This window comes from Tasmannia lanceolata, unplaced genomic scaffold, assembly GCF_043159265.1.
Source record: "Tasmannia lanceolata isolate RefF3 unplaced genomic scaffold, GAP_Taslan_0.1 ptg000044l, whole genome shotgun sequence".
Taxonomy (NCBI): Eukaryota; Viridiplantae; Streptophyta; class Magnoliopsida; order Canellales; family Winteraceae; genus Tasmannia; species Tasmannia lanceolata.
This window is the reverse complement of record NW_027518721.1, coordinates 15,824,352-15,844,529: the sequence shown is the minus strand read 5'-3', so window position 1 is coordinate 15,844,529 and position 20,178 is coordinate 15,824,352. Positions and strand designations below refer to the sequence as shown.

Sequence of the window (20,178 nt, the reverse complement as noted above, 5' to 3'; positions counted from 1 at the left end):
CAGAATTTCTATTGTACTATAATTTTGTCAATGTTTTTAACTTTTATTTATGTTACTTTAATCTTGAGATGGATGATGAAATTAATTGCTAGGTCTTAACTTAGCTTTTAGGATATTGTTTTCTTAGGATATTGTTTTCTTATAAATAGATGTTATCAAAACAGTGCAACAGAATTCTTTGAATTATTAAATGAAAATTGGCATTTAGGTTTTTGAGTTCTCTGAAACTTGTGAGTTGCTAGGATTAACCTTTAAATAATTATTTTCCACTTTTGCTCTAAAAAACTCGATTTCTATGGGATCGAAGTAAATATAACCCCCTTCAATGTCAATCAAAGTATTGAATTCCCAACGACGGTGATCAAAGAACTCATTTTCTTCTTTATTTTATCTATTTTGCCTTTGCTGTTCGGCAGGCAGAAAAACCTCTGGGTTTCCAACTGCAGCAGTGGGCCACACCATTTTGCATTTCATGTTTTGAATGCGTGGGGCACATCATTTTACATCTCATGTTCTGTCGGCCGACCATGTTCACTGAAATTTTGTACTTGAATAATTGATATGGGGACCTAGAAATCAGTCTCCATAGCAGCACTCTTTTGTATTTCCTTTTTTCTCTTAGGGAGCAGGCAAGGGTTCACCGAAAGGAAAGAGACAACCGGTCCAAAATTGGGACGATGACCATTAGATCAATTTTTAGGCTCTTTAATTTGCAAAATCAATGGCTTGAGCTGACTTCTTGTTCGTTTTTAATGAAGGGGCCGTTTGGATACGCCAACTTGTATTTGGGAGACAAGAGAAGGAGACCGGCCGTCGTCTTCTGTTTTCTACCCGTTCTTTCCGTTCGCAAGAGCGCAGAGCAGGTGATCATCCCATGTTTCCGGGTTTTAGAAATCTCAAGATTTGAGAGCTAAAACCTGGATTTCTTACTTTAAACCCAAGATTCTAAGGAGAAGTGAAGCAGTCGGTCTCCTCCTCTCATCTCCCAACTATGATTTTGAAGAAAATCCGCGTACCCAAACGGCCCGAAGGGAACCCAAAAACCCTCCAAAATTCGGACAGGCAGATGATGATCCTAACCATTAGATCAATTGTAAGGCTGCTAATCTTCATTATCATATCCGTGCCCAAAGGAAGCCCCACCAGTTTAAGGTGTGGGCATATTTCCCATCATATTAATAAACACAAGTGTTAACGGTCATTTGGCAAATTTGGCAAATACAATCAAATGTTGAATTTACAGCCAACAAAAGGGTGTGATGCCATACAGCTTCAACATGATACTTTTCTTTCTTTCTTTCTTTTTTTCCCACATGGTGAAATGTTAAATGTTCATTAACCACATTAATCTGTCTTAATCAGGTTCAGGTCTTACTTGTAGAAATCAAAATCCGTATCGGGCTTCTTCACATTTGTTCTGTAGCCTTTCTCAAAATCCTTTGGAAGAATGACATAACGATTCTTGCGGATAGCATGCATTCCTGCTTCCTGACAGATAGCTGCAATCTGCAGTGATTTTGCAAAAACGAAAACTCAACGTCAAAAAGGGATATTGTATAGTCTGGATTTTAGACACAATAGAAACATAAGCGTAATTGAAAGAACAGAAACTAAAGACAAGCATTGTGAATGGGCATGTGCAAGAGAGGGACAAAGTTCAGCAACTTGCTAATCCATTTCCGACTCAGCAGGACTTTGGTATGACTGGACTCACAAGCAATTACTCGAGAGTCCAAACTTCAATATTGTAGAAGAAATGGGCATAGGAATTTAGTATCTGGGTTAATTATTTACAAAAAGCAGTGTTTCATCAGCTCTAGTTATTGGGAAGCTATTTTTCCAGAATCAATTAGAAAGGGACTTTGCCAGGGTTGAATCTGATCAGGTTCTTATTTTATTACAAATTAGGCAGAAGGGTTTGAAAACAAGAGGTGTCGAAGGTTCTAGGTTTGCATAATTTTGTCAAAGAATGTTGGAACTCCTGAACAACGCCGCGGGGTTCAAGTTTATGAGGATAACTAAGGTTGCTCAAAGAAAAGAAATAGAAATCCAATGCTAAAGCCATGGGATATTAGTTTAAAGATGTTGAGCGTTTTTATGGATATTGGTTATGTTGATGGTGAGGTGGAAAGAATAGAGTTATCCTCGGCTAAGAACCATGATCGTATTACATTTGAGGTATCATTGATCATTGTGTGTTGTACTCAGATGCGACATGAGGGTGAGAGAATAGCAGAATAGCCCACTTATTTATTCACTCCAGGATAACTAGAGAGGTGTAGAGCCCACTTATTTATTCTAATCTGATGTAGAGTGGATCTATTGAAGGGAGGTTAGAGGTGACAAGGATGGGTAAAAATTAGGTTTTGGTTCCTAAAATATGTAATGAGATTAGAAAAATATTTCTACTGGGATTAGGATAGGTTTGGAGTGGTGCCGACATATGCCGGGAAGCTGTTAAAGGATGCTAGGAGGGTGTAAAATGAGTTTTGGGACAAAACGAGAGACGCGGGATAGGGTTGAATTTAAATGATGTTTCTAAGGCAAGGAAATTTTTTTTATAATGAGTAGTTTAGGGGTTTTGTTTAGAAAATAGGTGAAAAATCATGCAAGAGAGGTTTTGGATGAGATTTAATGGAGGTTTGGCGTTCTCGGGAAGATGGTTTATGAAAGAAAAACTTAAAAAAAAGAGAAGAGAAATATGAAAGAGATGATAGCAAAGTCGGAATCTCGCTAAATAAAATCTCAAGGCATTGCACCAAGGGGTTCCTAGGCGTCGTACCTTAGGGAAGATCAAGGCATCACACCTTGGCAAGGAGTCGACATCACATCCACACAAGAGAAGAAGCTTCAAATCGTTTCTCATTTATCATTCATCATCATGACTAAACAAAAAATAATAGAAAAGTGCCTTGGGGCTTACAATATACACGAAAAAGAAGAGAACTAGAAAGTTTTAAAATCCGGGAAAAAAACTAACACCTTTGGACCAAAATACCCTCTAATGACTTAACGTCTTGTTATTTAAAAATTTGTAATTCATGTGTGGGGCCTATTCAAAACACCCATAACTCAAAGAACTCAAGTGATTTTGATGGGGAAAAGGCTCTAATACCCCCTATGACTTAAAAAGACTCAAATAACTCTCTAAAAACTACATAAAACACTTGCAACATCAACGATGAGCCAAATCTTCTAAATTCCTTATTCTTCATGGCATATTGGATGACGCCCCATAACCTTTAAATCTTGAAATGAAGTTTTTTAGCCTTCCAAAAAATGCTTTGCCCTCCATTTTGTTTGCGTCATTTTGGTTATCCACACGACAATACTTCGATTGATGGCCAATCCCCGGGGCTGAAGCACTCACTTGTTGAGCAACCTACTCCTAATTCAACAATTTGCTCTTCTATTGCTCAAACCGACTCCGAAGGGGTTCAGTCCATCTTGCCGGTTGACATAATAGGCTTGCTTTTTCATCCTTATAATGATAGGCTCAGTGGGTCGTGTCAATGGCAATCGATAAGGCCTTGACTAGGATCTTCTCGCGCTCTTCCAAAAAGATGCTAGTCATTATCTGAACTAAGCAAATAATCCCAGAATTGTAACAGGTCCAATAGGATACGGAAGGTACAAATAACCTTTTGATACCATGAGACAAAGGGCTACAACCACAAATCCCCACCCCACTACTCATACATATCCTCTCCATGCTACTCATAGTTAAAAGATATCAAAAAAAATTCCAAAGATATTGAAATAGTATAGTAAAAATCCAAACCTCTAAAATGATCCTATCCCATCCCTGCTTAGTCTTCTACACTCTGCAGGAGGATAATTTGGTGTTCTCTGATAATGCGCATTTGTGGGATCAATGGGATCTGCTACCACTGTTTAAAAACACTCACCGACTGAATCGTCGACTCACTCGAGTCAACTCCCTTTTACTCGAGTTCATGGAAAAATGAACGCGTCAATCATTGAGCTCACCCAAGTTGACCTCCTTTTACCTTGACTGAGTACTGCCTATGAGTATAAAGGGAGTGCCCCATCTCATGCCAGAAAGGTCTCGTCAGTACTACCAACTGGTTTGGGTGGAGGAGAACACCCCCCCCCCCCCCCCCCCCCACAACATGTTGCTTTTATAAATTCAAGCCATTGATAAAATATGGGCACCTAGAGGATCAATAGTGAACAAACTAATAATCTCAACCAGAAGGAATTTTTTGGGATCGAGAGGACCTATGGCAGTACAAGGGTGTGCCACATCTCATGTCAGAGGGGTTCGACCACTCCTGCCAATTGGTTCAGGTGGAGGACAACCTCCCACAGAGTACCTGTTTTCCCCCTTTATAGATTCAATCCACTGATAATTTTTTTCACCAAGAGGATCAACAGTGAACAAACTAACAACCTCAACTAGATGGAATAAACCATGGACAATCAATTATTTTCAGGTCATTGATCTATCATTTAAATGATGGAAACAATACAACAATAAATAACTGCATCAGAAATACATATATTTTTTTGAAACAGATTGCATCAGAAATATTAATTTCCAATTCAAAGCAGCAGAGAGTTCAAATGTAAAATCCACTTACCTCGGCAGCACTAATTTTATCCGGTCGCGAAACATAGTCTTCCAAGTCAACCTCATCGCCTAAGTTCATTTTTGCTGTGCACACCTGCACAAAAGGACAATCACACAACATACACAATGTTACCTATGATGACTTCATGAAATTTCTACCACCAACACAGGAACAGAATGGTGAGAATATAATGAGAGGAATGGTCAAATCAAGGTCACAAGGCATGCTTGTTTTTCGAAGTAACCAAAAGAAAGTGTGCTTTTAATTAACCAAACCAAAAGAAGGATGTTTTAAGTAATCTCCTACAGTTTCCAAAATTTCTTAGTTTCTGAACATCAGATTACAGTCCTGGCTTTTAATTAGATAAATAACTCCAGTCCTACTATAAATCAGCTTTATTACTAAAAGTTCCAATGAAAGTGACAGATGAAGAAGTGATAAATCAACAATGTAGCAAAAAGTTGCAGTGTCATGAAGGCATACTAACACTAAGAAGTTAATTGCAATATCCAAGAATCCAAAGCATTTCTTTATTTCAACACCTAATGGCAATTCCAATAATCTGATAAAAAATTTGGGGTTTTTAGTTACTTGTAACAAGCCTGTAGCTAGGTCTCTATGACAAGATGAGATATTAAATTAGGATGATATCAAGAGGCTGTGATAGCAAGGTGTTTCAGTGCAGAGACTAAGAAAGTTGGGTATTCCTACTTAAAGATGTTTTAGGTTAAATATATTAGACGGAAGTGCAAGTATGACTCACCTGGAAAATGAGCCTCTTCTGTCTCCTATCTGGTAAAGGGAATTCAATCTTACGGTCAAGTCTGCCAGGACGAATAAGTGCCGGGTCCAGAGTGTCCGCCCGATTAGTTGCCATTATAACTTTTACATTCACTGTTTGATCAAAACCATCCATCTGCAAAAAGCTCCATTTGGAGCATACACTCAAAAACTAACCATGAAAACAAAGTGTGGCAAGAATGTGTGTAGGCATGTGTGTCTCTGCCTGGGAAACTTGAAGGCATCAGAATCAGACACTGAAAGAAGAAAATAAGACACAGTGATCCTGGAAATGCAGCACGCTGAGATGCCCATCCAGTTATATGATATTTAACATACAAATATTTGTTCATAAAAGCATGAACTTGGAACATGTAATCAGATAAATATTTTAGAAAATTATCTAGATATACATGTGTATCTGCACTTGTTAAAGGCAAACACATGCCACAGAATCAGACGAAATAAGACACAGTGATCTTGGAAATACAACACGCTGACATGCCCATCCAGCTATATGATGATAGTATATGTTATTTGACATACAAATATTAGTTCATGTAAGCATGATAATGGAACATGTAACCAGATAAATATTTTTGAAAATTATCCAGATATATGTGTATCTGTTCTTTTTATTCGGGACGGAACTGAGAAATGGTCTACAGCTAACCCATAATCACTAGGACAAAGCCCAAATCCTACAATAATAGTTTTTGCACACTACATAAAGAATACTATAAAACAAAAATTTTCTTATATTTATATACTACCAAAACTAAAGAAGATGACAAAATTTCTATGAGTTGTGTCGGTGTGTCTGACATGTAATCCTACATCGATTTTTTCATATCCCTGAACAGGCATGCGGACATGTCCAGTTGGACAAGTACGTTCATCCTCCATAATTGCAAACTCACTCTTTATTTTTATTTTTTTTTATTTTTTTGAATGGTACAAACTCACTATTTATTAACTCCCTTATGAACTATAAATCTGATCGTGCAACTTGATTCACAGTTCAGTTCACGTCAGTTCATAAAGGATTTTACTCCATTTTTTGTTCTCTTTCTAATAGTACCTGGTTCAAGAGTTCCATGAGGATTCGCTGAACTTCTCTGTCTGCTCCAGTTTGAGCATCAAAACGTGCGGTAGCAATAGCATCCACCTCATCAATAAATATAATTGCAGGAGCATTCTCTTTTGCTAGACGGAAAACATCTCGGACCATTCTTGGACCCTGCACATAACAATCAGTTCAAAACATGGTTGGGTTTGTGCAATTAAGATCTGTCAAAGGTTATTACAGTTCCCAAAAAACTCTCACAAGCCAATTAAAAAGAAAAGGCAAGCTGGGTTTGTGCATTTATTAAAACATGGTTGTGTTGATATCATTTCCCAAAATAAAACTGTATTATCACATAAGTGGCGAAAAGTTTCCACTACTACAAGAGAAGTGTTGATGGAAGAAAAGAATTGAAAAAAAATGTACAGTAGAGAACATAGAATTAGGAAAAGGCAATCCCCCAACATACCTCGCCCAAATACTTCTGAACAAACTCTGAACCAACCACACGTATAAATGCCGCAGTTGTATGATTAGCAACAGCTTTTGCAAGCATGGTTTTTCCCGTACCAGGTGGGCCATAAAGCAGCACACCACGAGGAGGATCTATACCAATCTGTTTGTAAAGCTCATGGTGTGTCAAGGGTAACTCCACAGCTTCCCGAATTTCTTGCTTTTGAATGTCACATCCTCCGATATCCTAAACCAAACAAAAAAAGAACTATGATGAAAAGAGAGAGAAGAGAATTCAAATCCAAAAGAAGCAAAATTGAAGCAAACAGAGTAGCACACATGCTTTAAGATGGCAGAATAAAGAAGTATGAAAAGAGTGATTGAACTCAAAATCTGATATTAGCCGGAAGGAATCTTGTCGTGAATTAGTGACTAAATTGGATAAAAAAACTTCCATTTTTTCAGTAAATTGGATAAAACATAGTAAAAATGAAAAAGAAAATAACAAAAGACATTACAACTCTCAGCTCAACCCAACTCAACTAAGCCTTTGTCCCAAACTAGTTGGGGTCGGCTAATGAATCCTTTAGAAAATTTTCATGAAGAAGGAGAAAGGATCTACCCGGCTCAAATTGACTAAGTCTAATCCTGACACTAGTTGGGTTCGTCTATATGGATCATTTTCTTACATTCTCTCCTATCCAAGGTCATGTTCTCTATTATGTTCCTAGCCATCAAGTCTTTCCTCACTGTTTCTACCCAAGTTGTTTTCGGTCTGCCCCTGCCTCTTTTTACTCCATCAACTTGGCACAAGTCACTTCTTCTCACTGGAGCATCCAAAGGCTTACGTTGGATATGCCCAAACCATCTTAAGCGATGCTCTCTCATCTTCTCCTCAATTGGTGCTACCCCCATCTTTTTACGGATGCCTTCATTTTTAATTCTATCTAACCTTGTGTGGCCACACATCTATCTAAGCATTTGTATCTCCGCTACACTCATCTTATGCACATACTGCTTCTTGATGGTCCAACATTCTGAGTCGTACAGCATAGGTAGCCTCACAGTTGTCTTATAAAACTTCCCTTCAACTTGGTAGGTATTTTACGATCGCACATAACTCCTGAAGCATGCTTCCACTTCAACCAACCTGCTCCACTTCAATCTCTCCTTCCTTACGTAGAATTGAACCAAGATAGCGAAAGATATCCTGTAACACCCAACATTTTTTTGAACATGATTTTATGGACCCACCTCTATCCCAAACGTTAAAGGGTGTGACTAAGCTATTATTATATAATTAAAACAACTGTTAATTAGGGGCAAATTAGGAAGAAATAAAATTAACTAAGAAATTCACTTTTAGCTACAACAAGTGGGGCGTGTAATACTGCTCAACTAAATAGGCATTACAAATTTTAAAAACAAAAATTGTAATCTCTTCCCTTTTGTTACACGCCTAAATTAGTGGGGATTTGGTGGATTAGAAAATCCCCAAATATGCTTAGATAGAAGCCCATAAGAAGAAGGAGAAATAAATAAAGAAGGTTTTAGATATGGATGGTGCCCAAAAGATAGGAAAAATCTGTGAGATTTACTCATTTGAAATTCTAAATCCCAAGTTGTAGCAAATTACTTAAAAGATAAGATCTTGTGGTAGGAAATCAAGAAAGAGATTGGGTTACTTAAAGGTTAAGTAACCATATTGAATAGATTAGTTAAGAGATTCAAGGGATCATAAAATTCAAAATTAGGGAAAGCAACCAAAACTACAACAAAGAAGAGAAGAATATAAGAAACTTGGGCTCTCTCCCACGTCCAAATTTCTGGACACCCAAGTGAGAGAGAACTGAGAAAAAACAATATATAATAAGAAAAGAGAGGAGAAGAAAGGCTTGTTCGAGGCTAGTAGTTTATTTTCTCTTAAAAATCTTATAATCTTCTAATTTTCAGTCTTTACTGGTGAAATAAATAAGGTGATATTGTTACATAGGAATGAAGTCAAACCAATTCAAGTAAATAAATAAATAAAATCGATTCTGTCGGATTTATGTACATAAAATAAATGAGAGGATGGTAGCGTTTGTATTCCGAATTTATTATATATATAGTTATACTACGAATGTATACTCTATTCTATCAGGTCTGGTTACACAAATAAAATGATTCTTTTGGTTATCTATCTATGAACAATTTTAAGTGGAATAATTTTGGTACATGAATTTTATTCAAACAGTTCCAGGTCATTTGTTAAATAAAGTGATTCTTTTATTTCCAAAATAATATCTGTATGTAGAAATAAAACTACTAAAATTTTATTTTATGTAGGCCTTGATTTTCAACAGACATATGTACCTATTGTACATAAGAACAACCTCGCACATGTATAATTTTGCCCAAACAGTGCTAATGATATGTACAGCGATAAGACGATCTATTACATGAGCCCTTTTCCAACAATTGTATTAAGGTGGGTTGAATGGTTTTCTTTCAATTTTCTCATAAATGATTTCACACCTAGAACAAATGAATTTTTTTTTTATGTTATGTCAGTTCTTATGACCCAATGATCATAAGTATGAATCTTAAGAGTATGTAATGGTTTCTCTTGAAACAGACCCTATGCCTATTTATAAAAAAATTTGGATGGCCTTCTCTTTCAAAATAGTCATTACTTATGACATATATTATATATGTAATTATTTTCCTTAAAAGCAGTTCATGTGTGCAGGCAGGGTATAATAGCTATTGAGTTATTTTCTCAAAACAACCCCTTTATTTTCAATATAGTGGGTTTCTTGCATGCTATTACGTATGTATATTTTGGGGGTGGCATGTAAATAACAAGAGTACGAATACTTAACTGTTTTAATGACCTTGAGTTCTGAATAAGTGTTTTAATTGTGTGTTGTTCTTTGTACCCAAGAAAAAAATAGCAAACTAACAATTTTTTTTGTACATGTTTTATGCCCTTAAACAGGGCAGCTATTAGTTTTTATGACTGTGATTGTATGCTCGAACAAGGCAGCAATATGGTGTAATTAAGAGTATGTGTAAGTCCCACTACGGGATAGGATCAAGATTAAGTAGTGTACAATTATTATTTTTAGCAACTTGAACCTAGCCTAAACTGTCATTCTCTACACTCAACTATGTGACTTCAGGATCGTTGCACTCCACTCTCTAACAGGAGCCATCTCATCCTACCGCATTCGTGATAGCTAAACTATACTTATATGATCTTTCAAATCTTGCAATAGAGACAGTGATGTATTTTAATTGTGCTATCTTTCTAAATTTTATCTTGTCAAATGAGTTATGATTTCTTATCGCTGATGATTAGAATAAAAAATTGTAATTATAAATTTAAGACTGTAAGTTATTTGTTCTTGTTTTCAATCGTATGGAGATAGTGGAAAGACATATAGTAAAATAAAAAGAAAAATATTTAAAGAAAAATAGGGAAGGGTAATGGGAGACCATTGAGTCATCCCCAATATATTATACAACTTGGAAGAACCGCGCAACCCCTTGTTGATGTCAGAATTCTACGGAGACCAAGAGTCCCTAGGCGGTATGGTCTATCGTAATAAGTCCACGCGGAATCGGCCGTGTTTGCAAGGGCAACAGGCTAAATGGGAGTCGGAGTGCCCTGGGTTAAATAAAATTTTGTAATAAGAAGAATGAATGGGTTTGTGCTCTCTTATATTGTAGTTGATTCTTTCATTTTTGTTGTAAGTACATTTTGCGATTTAAAATGGTTTCTCTCATTCTGTTATATAAGTTCTTGTAAAGCATTAATCTGTTTAATTGGTCAACTTATTTTAGTTGTTTTATAAATATTGATCTCAATCTATTATTCGATTTGGATCTTCATGTTTGTTTAGTTTATATCATCCTGCTGACCCTATTTTTCTCCCCAGGACTAGAGGATGCTAACGAGAGTGCGTTTGCGCACGAGGATGTCTAGAAGATAGGATGGTAGGAGCGAATAAACAAAGAAGACGATACTTTTCGTCGATGTCTAGGTTTTATTTTAGATGGCCTAGTTTGAACTTTATTTGGTTGAATAAATTATTGAAATGTCTATGTTAGTAAGGAAACATTTTGGAAATGGAATAAGAGCGATGGTTGTTTAATTTTCCTATAAAAAAAAATTTTATGAGTATTTTGACAGATGTTTGCCCGTAACGATCCGGTCACGGAAATCGGGTCGTTACAGTTGTGGTATCAGAGCCCGGGTTTACGGAGAACTTGGTGCTTATGGGTTGAGTCGTTAAGTAGGGTTAGATAGCTAATAGGTGACATATGATGTGTCACACTTCCAGGGTCAGCCGGAAATTTTGAACGAAACGAGAGAACTACCCTAAAAACTTTGGTAAGCACACAATTAGAGATTTTGTGGTACCTTGAAATTCTAGTAGAGCAATCAAGAGATTAAATTCTAACCCATAATTTCCTTCTCATTCCAAGTTGTTTTTATATTTATAGATGTATCCAAGAAGGAAGAGAACTGGCAGGGCAGGCAATGCTAATCAAGCTCTTGCACCTAACAACAATACTCAGGGCCCAACTTAGGCTCAGAATCAAGATGGTCTGCAATTACTTATGAGTATTTTGACAGGTGCTTGCCCGTAGCGATCCGGTCACGGAAATCGGGTCGTTACATATTCCTCTTACGTACCTCTTGTCCAGTCATATTTACTACATCCTCATCCCGCCTCCTTACATTACTAAAGTTGCACTCCATGTACTTTGTCTTAGTCCTGCTCAGTCTAAAACCTTTGGATTCCAAAGTAGTTCTCCATAACTCTAACTTGGCATTAACTCCTGCTTTGGTTTCGTCAATTAATACTCTGTCATTTGCAAATAACATACACCACGGCGCTTCGTCCTGGATACCCTCAGTAAGTTCATCCATAACTAGCGTAAAAAGATAAGGGCTTAGAGCTAATCCTTGGTGCAGTCCTATTGTAATTGGAAACTCACTAGACGTGACATCCATAGTTCTGACACTAGTTATTGCACCATCGTACATATCCCTTATCATATCAACATATTGAGTAGGCACTTTTTTCCTCTCAAGGACCCACCACATAACACTCCTGGGAACCCTATCATACACTTTCTCCAAATCAATGAATATGAAGGCCCTTTTTATTCTCTAAATCTCTCCATCAACTGCCTAATCAAGAAGATAGCTTCCAATTCGATCGTCCGAGCATGAAGCCAAACTGATTCTTTGACACCTATATCTATTTTCTTAGTCTACGCTCAATTACCCTCTCCCAAAGCTTCATGGTGTGATATTACAACTAATGCATTAAATTCTAAATCATAATAGAAAAAAAAAATTCTCTAATATTTGCTAATTTGTCAAAGTTTGTGATCACAATATATATTAAAAACACTAACTACACATTCCAGGAACAATAGATGGGAATATTCAAGACGAATAGCGTCATATGCCATGTAATTAAAAAGCTAGTAACTTAGTACTGTAAACCATAACTATTGTATTCAATTAAAGATTGGAGACTTGTGCCCTAAAGGTAGTAGTTAGGGCCATAATGGTCAAAAATTTAGAGGTCCAGTTTAGTCCAAGCTTACCAACCCAAAACAGCATCATCATCATCATCATCATCATCATCTTATTTTTGGGGGAGATGATTTTTTCAAACCCACCGCCCACCACCCCCCTCTTAACGTGATCTGATGTCAAAAAGAGTTAAAAGTCTGCCCACAATTCACGTTAAAAGGGAGGCGAATTATCCTACCGGGGGGTGAAAAAATCATCTCCCTATTTTTTGATGTCCCTCCTTTTTTCTCTCCTTTTATCTTGCAAAGAGCTCCCCTGTTTTATGAATGAATGAATGGCTCTTTGATGCAGATGCATGCCCCGATATCCGCCCCTACGTCATTTGGTATCAGAGCATTCCATTGCGTCACTCATCCTCATCTATCCTCCAACTCTTGCCCTCCCAGATAATGCTTCCTCTTCTGAAGTTCACCCACCTCCAAACCAACACATGACTTCCCCTTGAAATTTGAAACCCTAAACCAAAAATCTCCTAGCAAGCCACTCGGGTTGAAGTCCCCATTGTTGCCACTGTCATGATGATCAAAGTCCCCATTGTGCCATTTGTAGGCTCTCCCAGATAATGCTTCATCTTCTGAAGTTCACCCACCTCCAAACCAACACATGACTTCCCCTTGAAAGTTGAAACCCTAAACCAAAAATCTCCTAGCAAGCCACTCAGGTTGAAGTCGCCATTGTTGCCACTGTCATGATGATCAAAGTCCCCATTGTGCCATTTGTAGGCTATCCATTTCACAAAAATAAAGAAAGATGGCCAGCGTTCTCATGGCCGCCTCCACCAAAATCCTACCTGGAACAACAAAAGCTACACCCAGACCCCCGCCCCAATCCACGCCCCAAAAATAAAAACCACCGCAAAAAAGCAACAGCAGCAGCAACTCCGCATTTCAACCCCACACCCAAAATTCCCCGCAAAACAAACCGGGAGTCCGGGACAGCAATATGGTCCAAACCCTCATCCTATCATCCTTGAAATAGACGACAAAAATCATCAAGATGGTGGCAACCATGGCAAGCCCTATTATCGTGGCTCGACTTCAACCTGACACCACTGGGGATGGCAGTGAAGATTCTACTCTAGATCCTCCCTCCCTCTTACCATGCGATGAAGCGAGGAAATGTGATCAAAAGTGAAGGGTTTTCTCGTCAGTTTATAAAAAAATTTAAATAAAAAGAAGACTATGGGGTGGAATGGCTACAAAAGGTGGTGGAAATATCATCTCCCATATATATAAATATATGTGTGCGCGCGCGTGTGTAGTCAAAAGTGAAATTTTTTCTTATCAGTTTATAAAACATGAAGAAAGAGAAGGAAAGGGGGTTGAAAGGCTACAAAAGGATGTAGAAACATCATTTCCCACCCACCCATCCACACACAAACACACACACATATTTGGGAAATGATATTTCTACCTCATTAAGATTAAGATGGCAATTGCTCAAATTCTAACACTTACAGCCTTTAGTAAAGCCTTTGAGGTTGATTGTGATGCCTCACATAGGAATAAGAGATGTCCTTAGTCAGGAAGGACATCATATAGCCCCCTTTAGTGAAAAGCTAAGCGAGACGTACTTGAGGTACACGACATACAACGTTAAATTTTATGTCGTTGTTCAAGCTCTCAAACATTGGAGGCACTACTAGATCTAGGGAGAGTTCATGCTGAACTTTGACCATGGAGATTTGGTCTACATTAATTCACAATACATCTTGAATAAGCGTCATGCAAAGTGGGTCACATTTTTACAAGAATGCACCGTCTTAGGCACAAATTTGGGATTTTGAATGACGAGAAAAATGCTGAGTAGGAGATCCTGTTTGCTTGGCACAACGAGTCCAATGGTCATTTCTTTTGACTCTCTTAAGGACCATACATTTTTTTAGTCCTATTTGAGAATCTTGTGAGTCGACAAGTGCTAATCCGAACACATTCAATGTCATTCATGATTGGTTTTTATTCCACGATACTCATGTGTATTCCCAAACATTGTGTATGTGAGAATCTTGTCCATGAGCTTCATAGGGGAGGCTTGGCAGGTCATTTTGGGTAAGCTAAGACCATTATCCTAGCGCAAAAATGTACTTTTGGCCTAGGTTAAAACATGATGTCACCCATTACATGCGTCAGTACTAGACATGTCAGTCTTTTAAAGGCCAATCATTAAACATAGGTCTTTACACTCATTTGCCCATTCCTAGCAGACATTGTAAAGATGTCCATGATGACTTGGGGGAGTTTTGAAACTATGGTTGGTATCATTAAAAACAATCTCTTGAATTATCACAGATCTATTGTATGGAACTTAGATAGATTACAATTTTTATTGAAGATTGAACTCAACAGTTATACAACCGATAAACACCTAAATAAATAACATCAAGGAGATGAATTCAACTCTGCATACAAAATATTAAGAAATGTTAAAGATAATAAAATATATAAAAAAAAAATTCCCAAAACCTAATTACATCTTGGAAACAAAATTCCATTGCATTCACACACGCATAAAAAGAAAATTTTAAAACCCTAATTTCTATCTTTTACTTGCCCCAAAACTACAAACACCATAAACCCTATTACCAACCCCCACCCAGGGGTGGAGCCACGTATGGCATAAGGGGGAAGCTGCCCCTGATGAGTTGAGTTGGGGGAAAAAAACTAGAAAACATAAGTTCTAACTAGTTTGGGAAAAGTTTTTCTAAGCTTTTCTAGGAAAACAATTTCCAACAGTTAAAACTTAAAAGGTTAAAAACATAAAAATAAAGCCCTAGTTACCTTTTTGTGCAAATCACACGAGAAACCATTTTTCCCACTACTCGACCCTCACACGCCGTTCTCCGTTTAAGAAGAAGGAGAAGGGGAAGGTAAGGGTAGATTTTATATTTATATTTGTTCCCTTTTTCTTTTTTGTATCTATAAAGCATGTGATTGATGAGATTTGCCCTATATTTTTCTGATATAACCCTAGAAATTTTGTCTGATTAATGAGATTTATTTTTCCCTAGTTACCTCTTTATAGTATTTCTATGCTTTAGATTTATCATTTATGTCTGATTTATGTCTAATAAAAGTAAAACCCTAGATTTATTCAAACCCTAGATATTTCTAAAGCATCTTATTTATGTCTGGTAAAACCCTAGATACATTTTTACTATTTTTTGTGCTTTTTGAGTAGAGGCTTAGAGGCCAGGGCATTGATAAATGTAAAGAGGAAAGATAAAATACTTTGGATTTATGTCTGATTTAGGGTTTTCAGACGGTATGGACAATTGTGAGATCATATTTGTTTCTTAGAAATTATATTATTGTGAGATCATATTCGTTTCTTAGAAATTAACTTCTATTTTTGAACCAGTTATGGATAGGTACTTAAAAAAAAAATCAACTACGGATGTCGTAGAACCAATGCCCTCTACTCAAAAGAAAGAAAACCTTGCCAAAGTAAGAGATAGTTTGAAAGAAAGTTCTTCGGACCTAGATTTGATAAATCTTCCTGCGGACCCAGGCTTACGGAAGCCAATCATGAACTGTCACCCTAATATAAGGGATGAAGTTTGACGAGCATATTTGCATAGAGGGGCCTGTCAACCTCGTTTGGATGCTTTTCCGCAAAGATCATTTGGAAAATCTTCAAGACGGTTTGTTTATACTTGCTTACAGAGTATTCCACATGGTTAGAATATAGCATTATCAAAGATGCAACATTTTGTTTGCGTTGTTATCTTTTCAAATCAGACAGTAAACAACATGCCGGTAGTTTTGATGCTTTTGTTGTTGAATGATTTACCAATTGGAAGAAAAAAGAAAATTTAATGAACACATTGGAGGTCCTAACAGTGTCATAATCAAGGTTGGAGAAATTGTCAATGTTTAATGAATCAATGACAACAAGTCCAAACAGTCTTGCAGAAGCAAACAAATCAATGTCAAATTGACTACAAAGTCCGTCTGAATTGTTCTATTGATGGTGTTAGATTTCTTCTACGGTAGAGCTTAGCTTTTCGTAGTCATCATGAGTCTAATGATTCTATTAATCTGGAAAATTTCATAAAGATTCTTAAATTTCTTCGGGACAATAATGAGATATTTAGAAGGGTGACTTCAGATAATGCTCCTGAAAATCTCAAATCGACAGCACCAGATATTTAAAAATATACTGTTCATGTTTGTGCACTCGAAACCACCAATGTCATTATTAGAGATCTTGGAGATGCATTATTCTATATCTTAATTGACGAAGCTCGAGATGTATCAATTAAAGAGCAGATGACTGTTATAATACGTTATGCGGATTAAAAAAAGGAATGTTGTTGAGCGTCTTTTAGACATTGTGCATATTGTCGATACTAGTACTTTATCACTTAAGGCGACACTTGAATAACTATTTGTCAAGCATGGATTCGGTATTTCAAGACTACGTGGCCAAGGTTAAGATGGAGCTAGTAATATGAGGGGTGAGTTTAATAGTCTCAAAGCATTGATTTTAAAAGAAAATACATATGCCTTTTATATTCATTGCTTTGCACATCAACTCTAATTGGCTCTTATTGTTACTACTGCTAAATATAATGGGACATTTATACTCTCTTCACTTTGGTCACTAATTCTGCTAATGCTATTGGAGTCTCATGCAAACATCGTTATCTTCTTCAAGAGAAACAAGCCACCAAATTATTTACTGCACTTGAAAATGGTGAACTTTCAAGTGATCGAGGTCAAAATCAAGAAACTACTCTCAAACGACCAGGTGATTCATGATGGGGCTTATATTAGTATACCTTATTAAGCTTGATTAGTATGTTCTTTTCTATTATTGATGTGCTTGACATTGTCGTAAAAAGTAGTGTAAGAAATGATCAAAGAGGTGATGCTGGCATACTATTAGATTCATAGCAGTCTTTTGGTTTCATATTTAATATTCACATGATGAAAAATATATTGGGAATTACAAATGAATTATCTCAAGCATTGCAGAAAAGAGATCAAGAAATTGTGAATGCTATGATCTTGATTAAAATAGTTATTCGGCGACTGGAGGCTATGCGAACTGAGGAAGCATTTGATACTTTATTGAAAGAGGTGTCCATATTTTGTGACAAACAGAATATAATTGCCCCAAATATGGATGATATGCTTATTGCTCGAGGGTTATCTCGACGAAATGTGGAAGAAAAGAAGAGCATACATCATTACCGTATCAAGTTGTTTTATCATGTTATTGATAAGCAACTTAATGAGCTTAATGATCATTTCACTGTGGGAAACACCGAGTTGCTTTCGTGTATGGCATCCTTAAATCAAGTGATTCATTCTCTGCACTAGATAAGTACAAAAGAGTTCGTCTTGCTAAATTCTACCCAGTTGAGTTTTCTCCAATACAACTTTTATTTATTGATAATCAGCTGGAAACATATATCATGGATATGAAAGACAACATTGAGTTTCTCAGAATTGAAAGGAATTAGTGATCTTGTGAAGAGAATGGTTGAGACAAGAAGAGATGTTTTGTACCCACTAATTTATAAACTTGTTACTTTGACTTTAATTCTACCAGTTGCAACGGCTACAATCGAGAGTCTTTTTCTGGTATGAAAATAGTAAAGAGTTGATTACGGAATCAGATGGCATATCGATGGATGATTGATAGTTTGATTACTTACATTAAAAAAGATATATTTTGTAGCATCATGAAGACTCCTCGAGGACAGCTGTAATGAGTTTTTCATTAACAATGTAATGTTTTTTTGGATTAAATATATTATCTTATTTTGCCCCCATTATGTATAAATCCTCGCTCCGCCACTGCCCCCACCAAAAAAACAATCTATAACGCCCTGTTTGGATTGCAAGAAAACCTATCTGACAGAAGAAAAAAAATTCTTAAGATTATTCTTCTTTCTACAATTTAGAGGGAAATGATATGATTATGGTTAAGCTAGAGGGATATTATCATACATTGAAGCTCCTAAGTAATCATAGAATAGGTTTGGTTTAAGTCATCATTTTTGTGTGTAAAAAAGTACCAAAATTTAGAAATATTTTTCGTTTCCAGAGAATTCTTGGAATCCAAACGGGGCCTAACCGCAATCATCAAAACTAGTTCCCAATTCCACAAAACCAGCCACACCTAAAACAAAACCCTAACTCTTCAAACCTAAAAACCCTAAAACAAACAAAAACATTGAGAGACAGAGAGAGAACAAAAAGGTATCTTACATTGTATGTGACATCGGGCTTCTCGGACTGACTGAGAAGCGAAATACTCGAATCAGCCTCAGGCGGTAACACATCAACTAGGGCATTGGAGTGACGATGAAGCGCAACGGATGCCGAGGGCTTCAGAAGCTCTCTATTTATGGTGCTCAAGATCCGGACATAGTAATTGGATCCGGTAGTGGATCCGACAATGCCATTGTTCTGGTCTACCATCTCCATGAATTGGCCGATTACGAGCGGCACCGATTGGATCCGCTTCACTTCCTCTTGTGCTCGGAGGAGTTCTCGTTTTAGGTTTTTCTGTTCGTCCTTCACATATTCTTCTTGAAGATCGATCAATTCGATCTGCCTTTGAAGAGATTTTAGACGCCCGTATAGATCGTCGTCGTCGCCGGCCGGAAAGTGGTCGGCGGTAGGTTTTAGGTCGGAGTACGTGGACGGAAAATAGGGCGGTGGGTCAGATGAAGGTTTCGAGTCCAAAACCATGGCCGCTGCCATTTTTTCAGAGAGAGAGAGGGAGAGAGAGAGGGAGGAATTTTGATTTCTTAGAGCGCAAGAAGGGCTAGAATAAACGAGAGTGATTTCTTAGAGAGCAAGAAGGTTTAGAATAAACGAGAGTTAATATGGTGGTGTGGAGCGTATGGTCCGGTATTCTTTTAAAAGTACTGTCGGGCCACTCAATAGGATGATCCAAACCGTCCACTTTTTGGGATACAACTTTTGGTAGGCAAGCCAAATACAACAAAGTGGGTCCCAACTTTGATTGATCTGAAACGTCCATCTTTTGCTTTGGAACCTATGGCCCAGAGCAGGGTGCGGCCGGATTAGTAGGTCCCACCATCGATTGATCTGAACCGTCTAACCTAAAAATCACTTCAATCATCTAACCTAACCTCCAAAAGTTTCAAATAAATGGCTAGGGTTAATCAGTGAGGGACCCTAACTTTAATTATGGAAAATTTCCATAATTTGTCTAATATGTTTAGGTTATCTCATTTAACCTTCTTGCTTAATTTCTTCTGCCAAGACGAAGGTGAGATCTCAACCCAATCCAACAGTGAGATTTCAAACAGGGCTTTAAATATAAATTTGCTATTGCTAGCTTACAAAAGAGTAGAGTTTGGGTTTTTTTTTTGTGATGACATAGGGTATCCCCGCCACATTTAGGGCAGGACTAATCCCTACGGATGCTCTCAATCACCCGTAAACCACGTGCATCCGTAGGGGTTAGTGTAATTGGGTGGGGATACCCTATGTTAAAAAATAAAATAAAAAATCACCCAGACTCTACTCTTTTGTAAGTTAGCAATAGAGATAATGTTGTCAAAAGTGTCTTAAGGTCGTTATATTTCCAACTTTTAAAGGTGAGAGAACAACTACTTCCTTGTCTAACTTAAAGGTGCTGGGATAGTTTTCTCTTTTAAATCTTGTGAAATAGAACCAGCCTGTTACGTGCCTAGACGGTCC

General features: G+C 37.2%; 1 protein-coding gene across 1 annotated transcript; it reads right to left on the bottom strand.

The window, feature by feature from the left end:
- Positions 1-1,120: 1,120 nt before the first annotated feature.
- Positions 1,121-19,321, bottom strand: LOC143863690 (26S proteasome regulatory subunit 6B homolog). The gene is made up of 6 exons (XM_077374444.1): positions 18,712-19,321; positions 6,911-7,141; positions 6,457-6,615; positions 5,359-5,511; positions 4,605-4,688; positions 1,121-1,506 (listed from the first exon to the last, which is right to left on the bottom strand). Exons 1-6 carry the CDS (start codon positions 19,207-19,209, stop codon positions 1,372-1,374), a joined length of 1,260 nt encoding a protein of 419 aa, XP_077230559.1. The 5' UTR covers positions 19,210-19,321; the 3' UTR covers positions 1,121-1,371.
- Positions 19,322-20,178: the final 857 nt, after the last annotated feature.

Excerpts from the sequence above, each read along its gene's own strand:
- LOC143863690 (XM_077374444.1), bottom strand. The coding sequence starts at position 19,209 with ATGGCAGCGGCCATGGTTTTGGACTCGAAACCTTCATCTGACCCACCG. Across the intron at positions 7,142-18,711 it reads AGCCCGATGTCACATACAAT|GATATCGGAGGATGTGACAT; the intron begins GTAAGATACCTT and ends TGTTTGGTTTAG. Across the intron at positions 1,507-4,604 it reads ATAAAATTAGTGCTGCCGAG|ATTGCAGCTATCTGTCAGGA; the intron begins GTAAGTGGATTT and ends AAATCACTGCAG.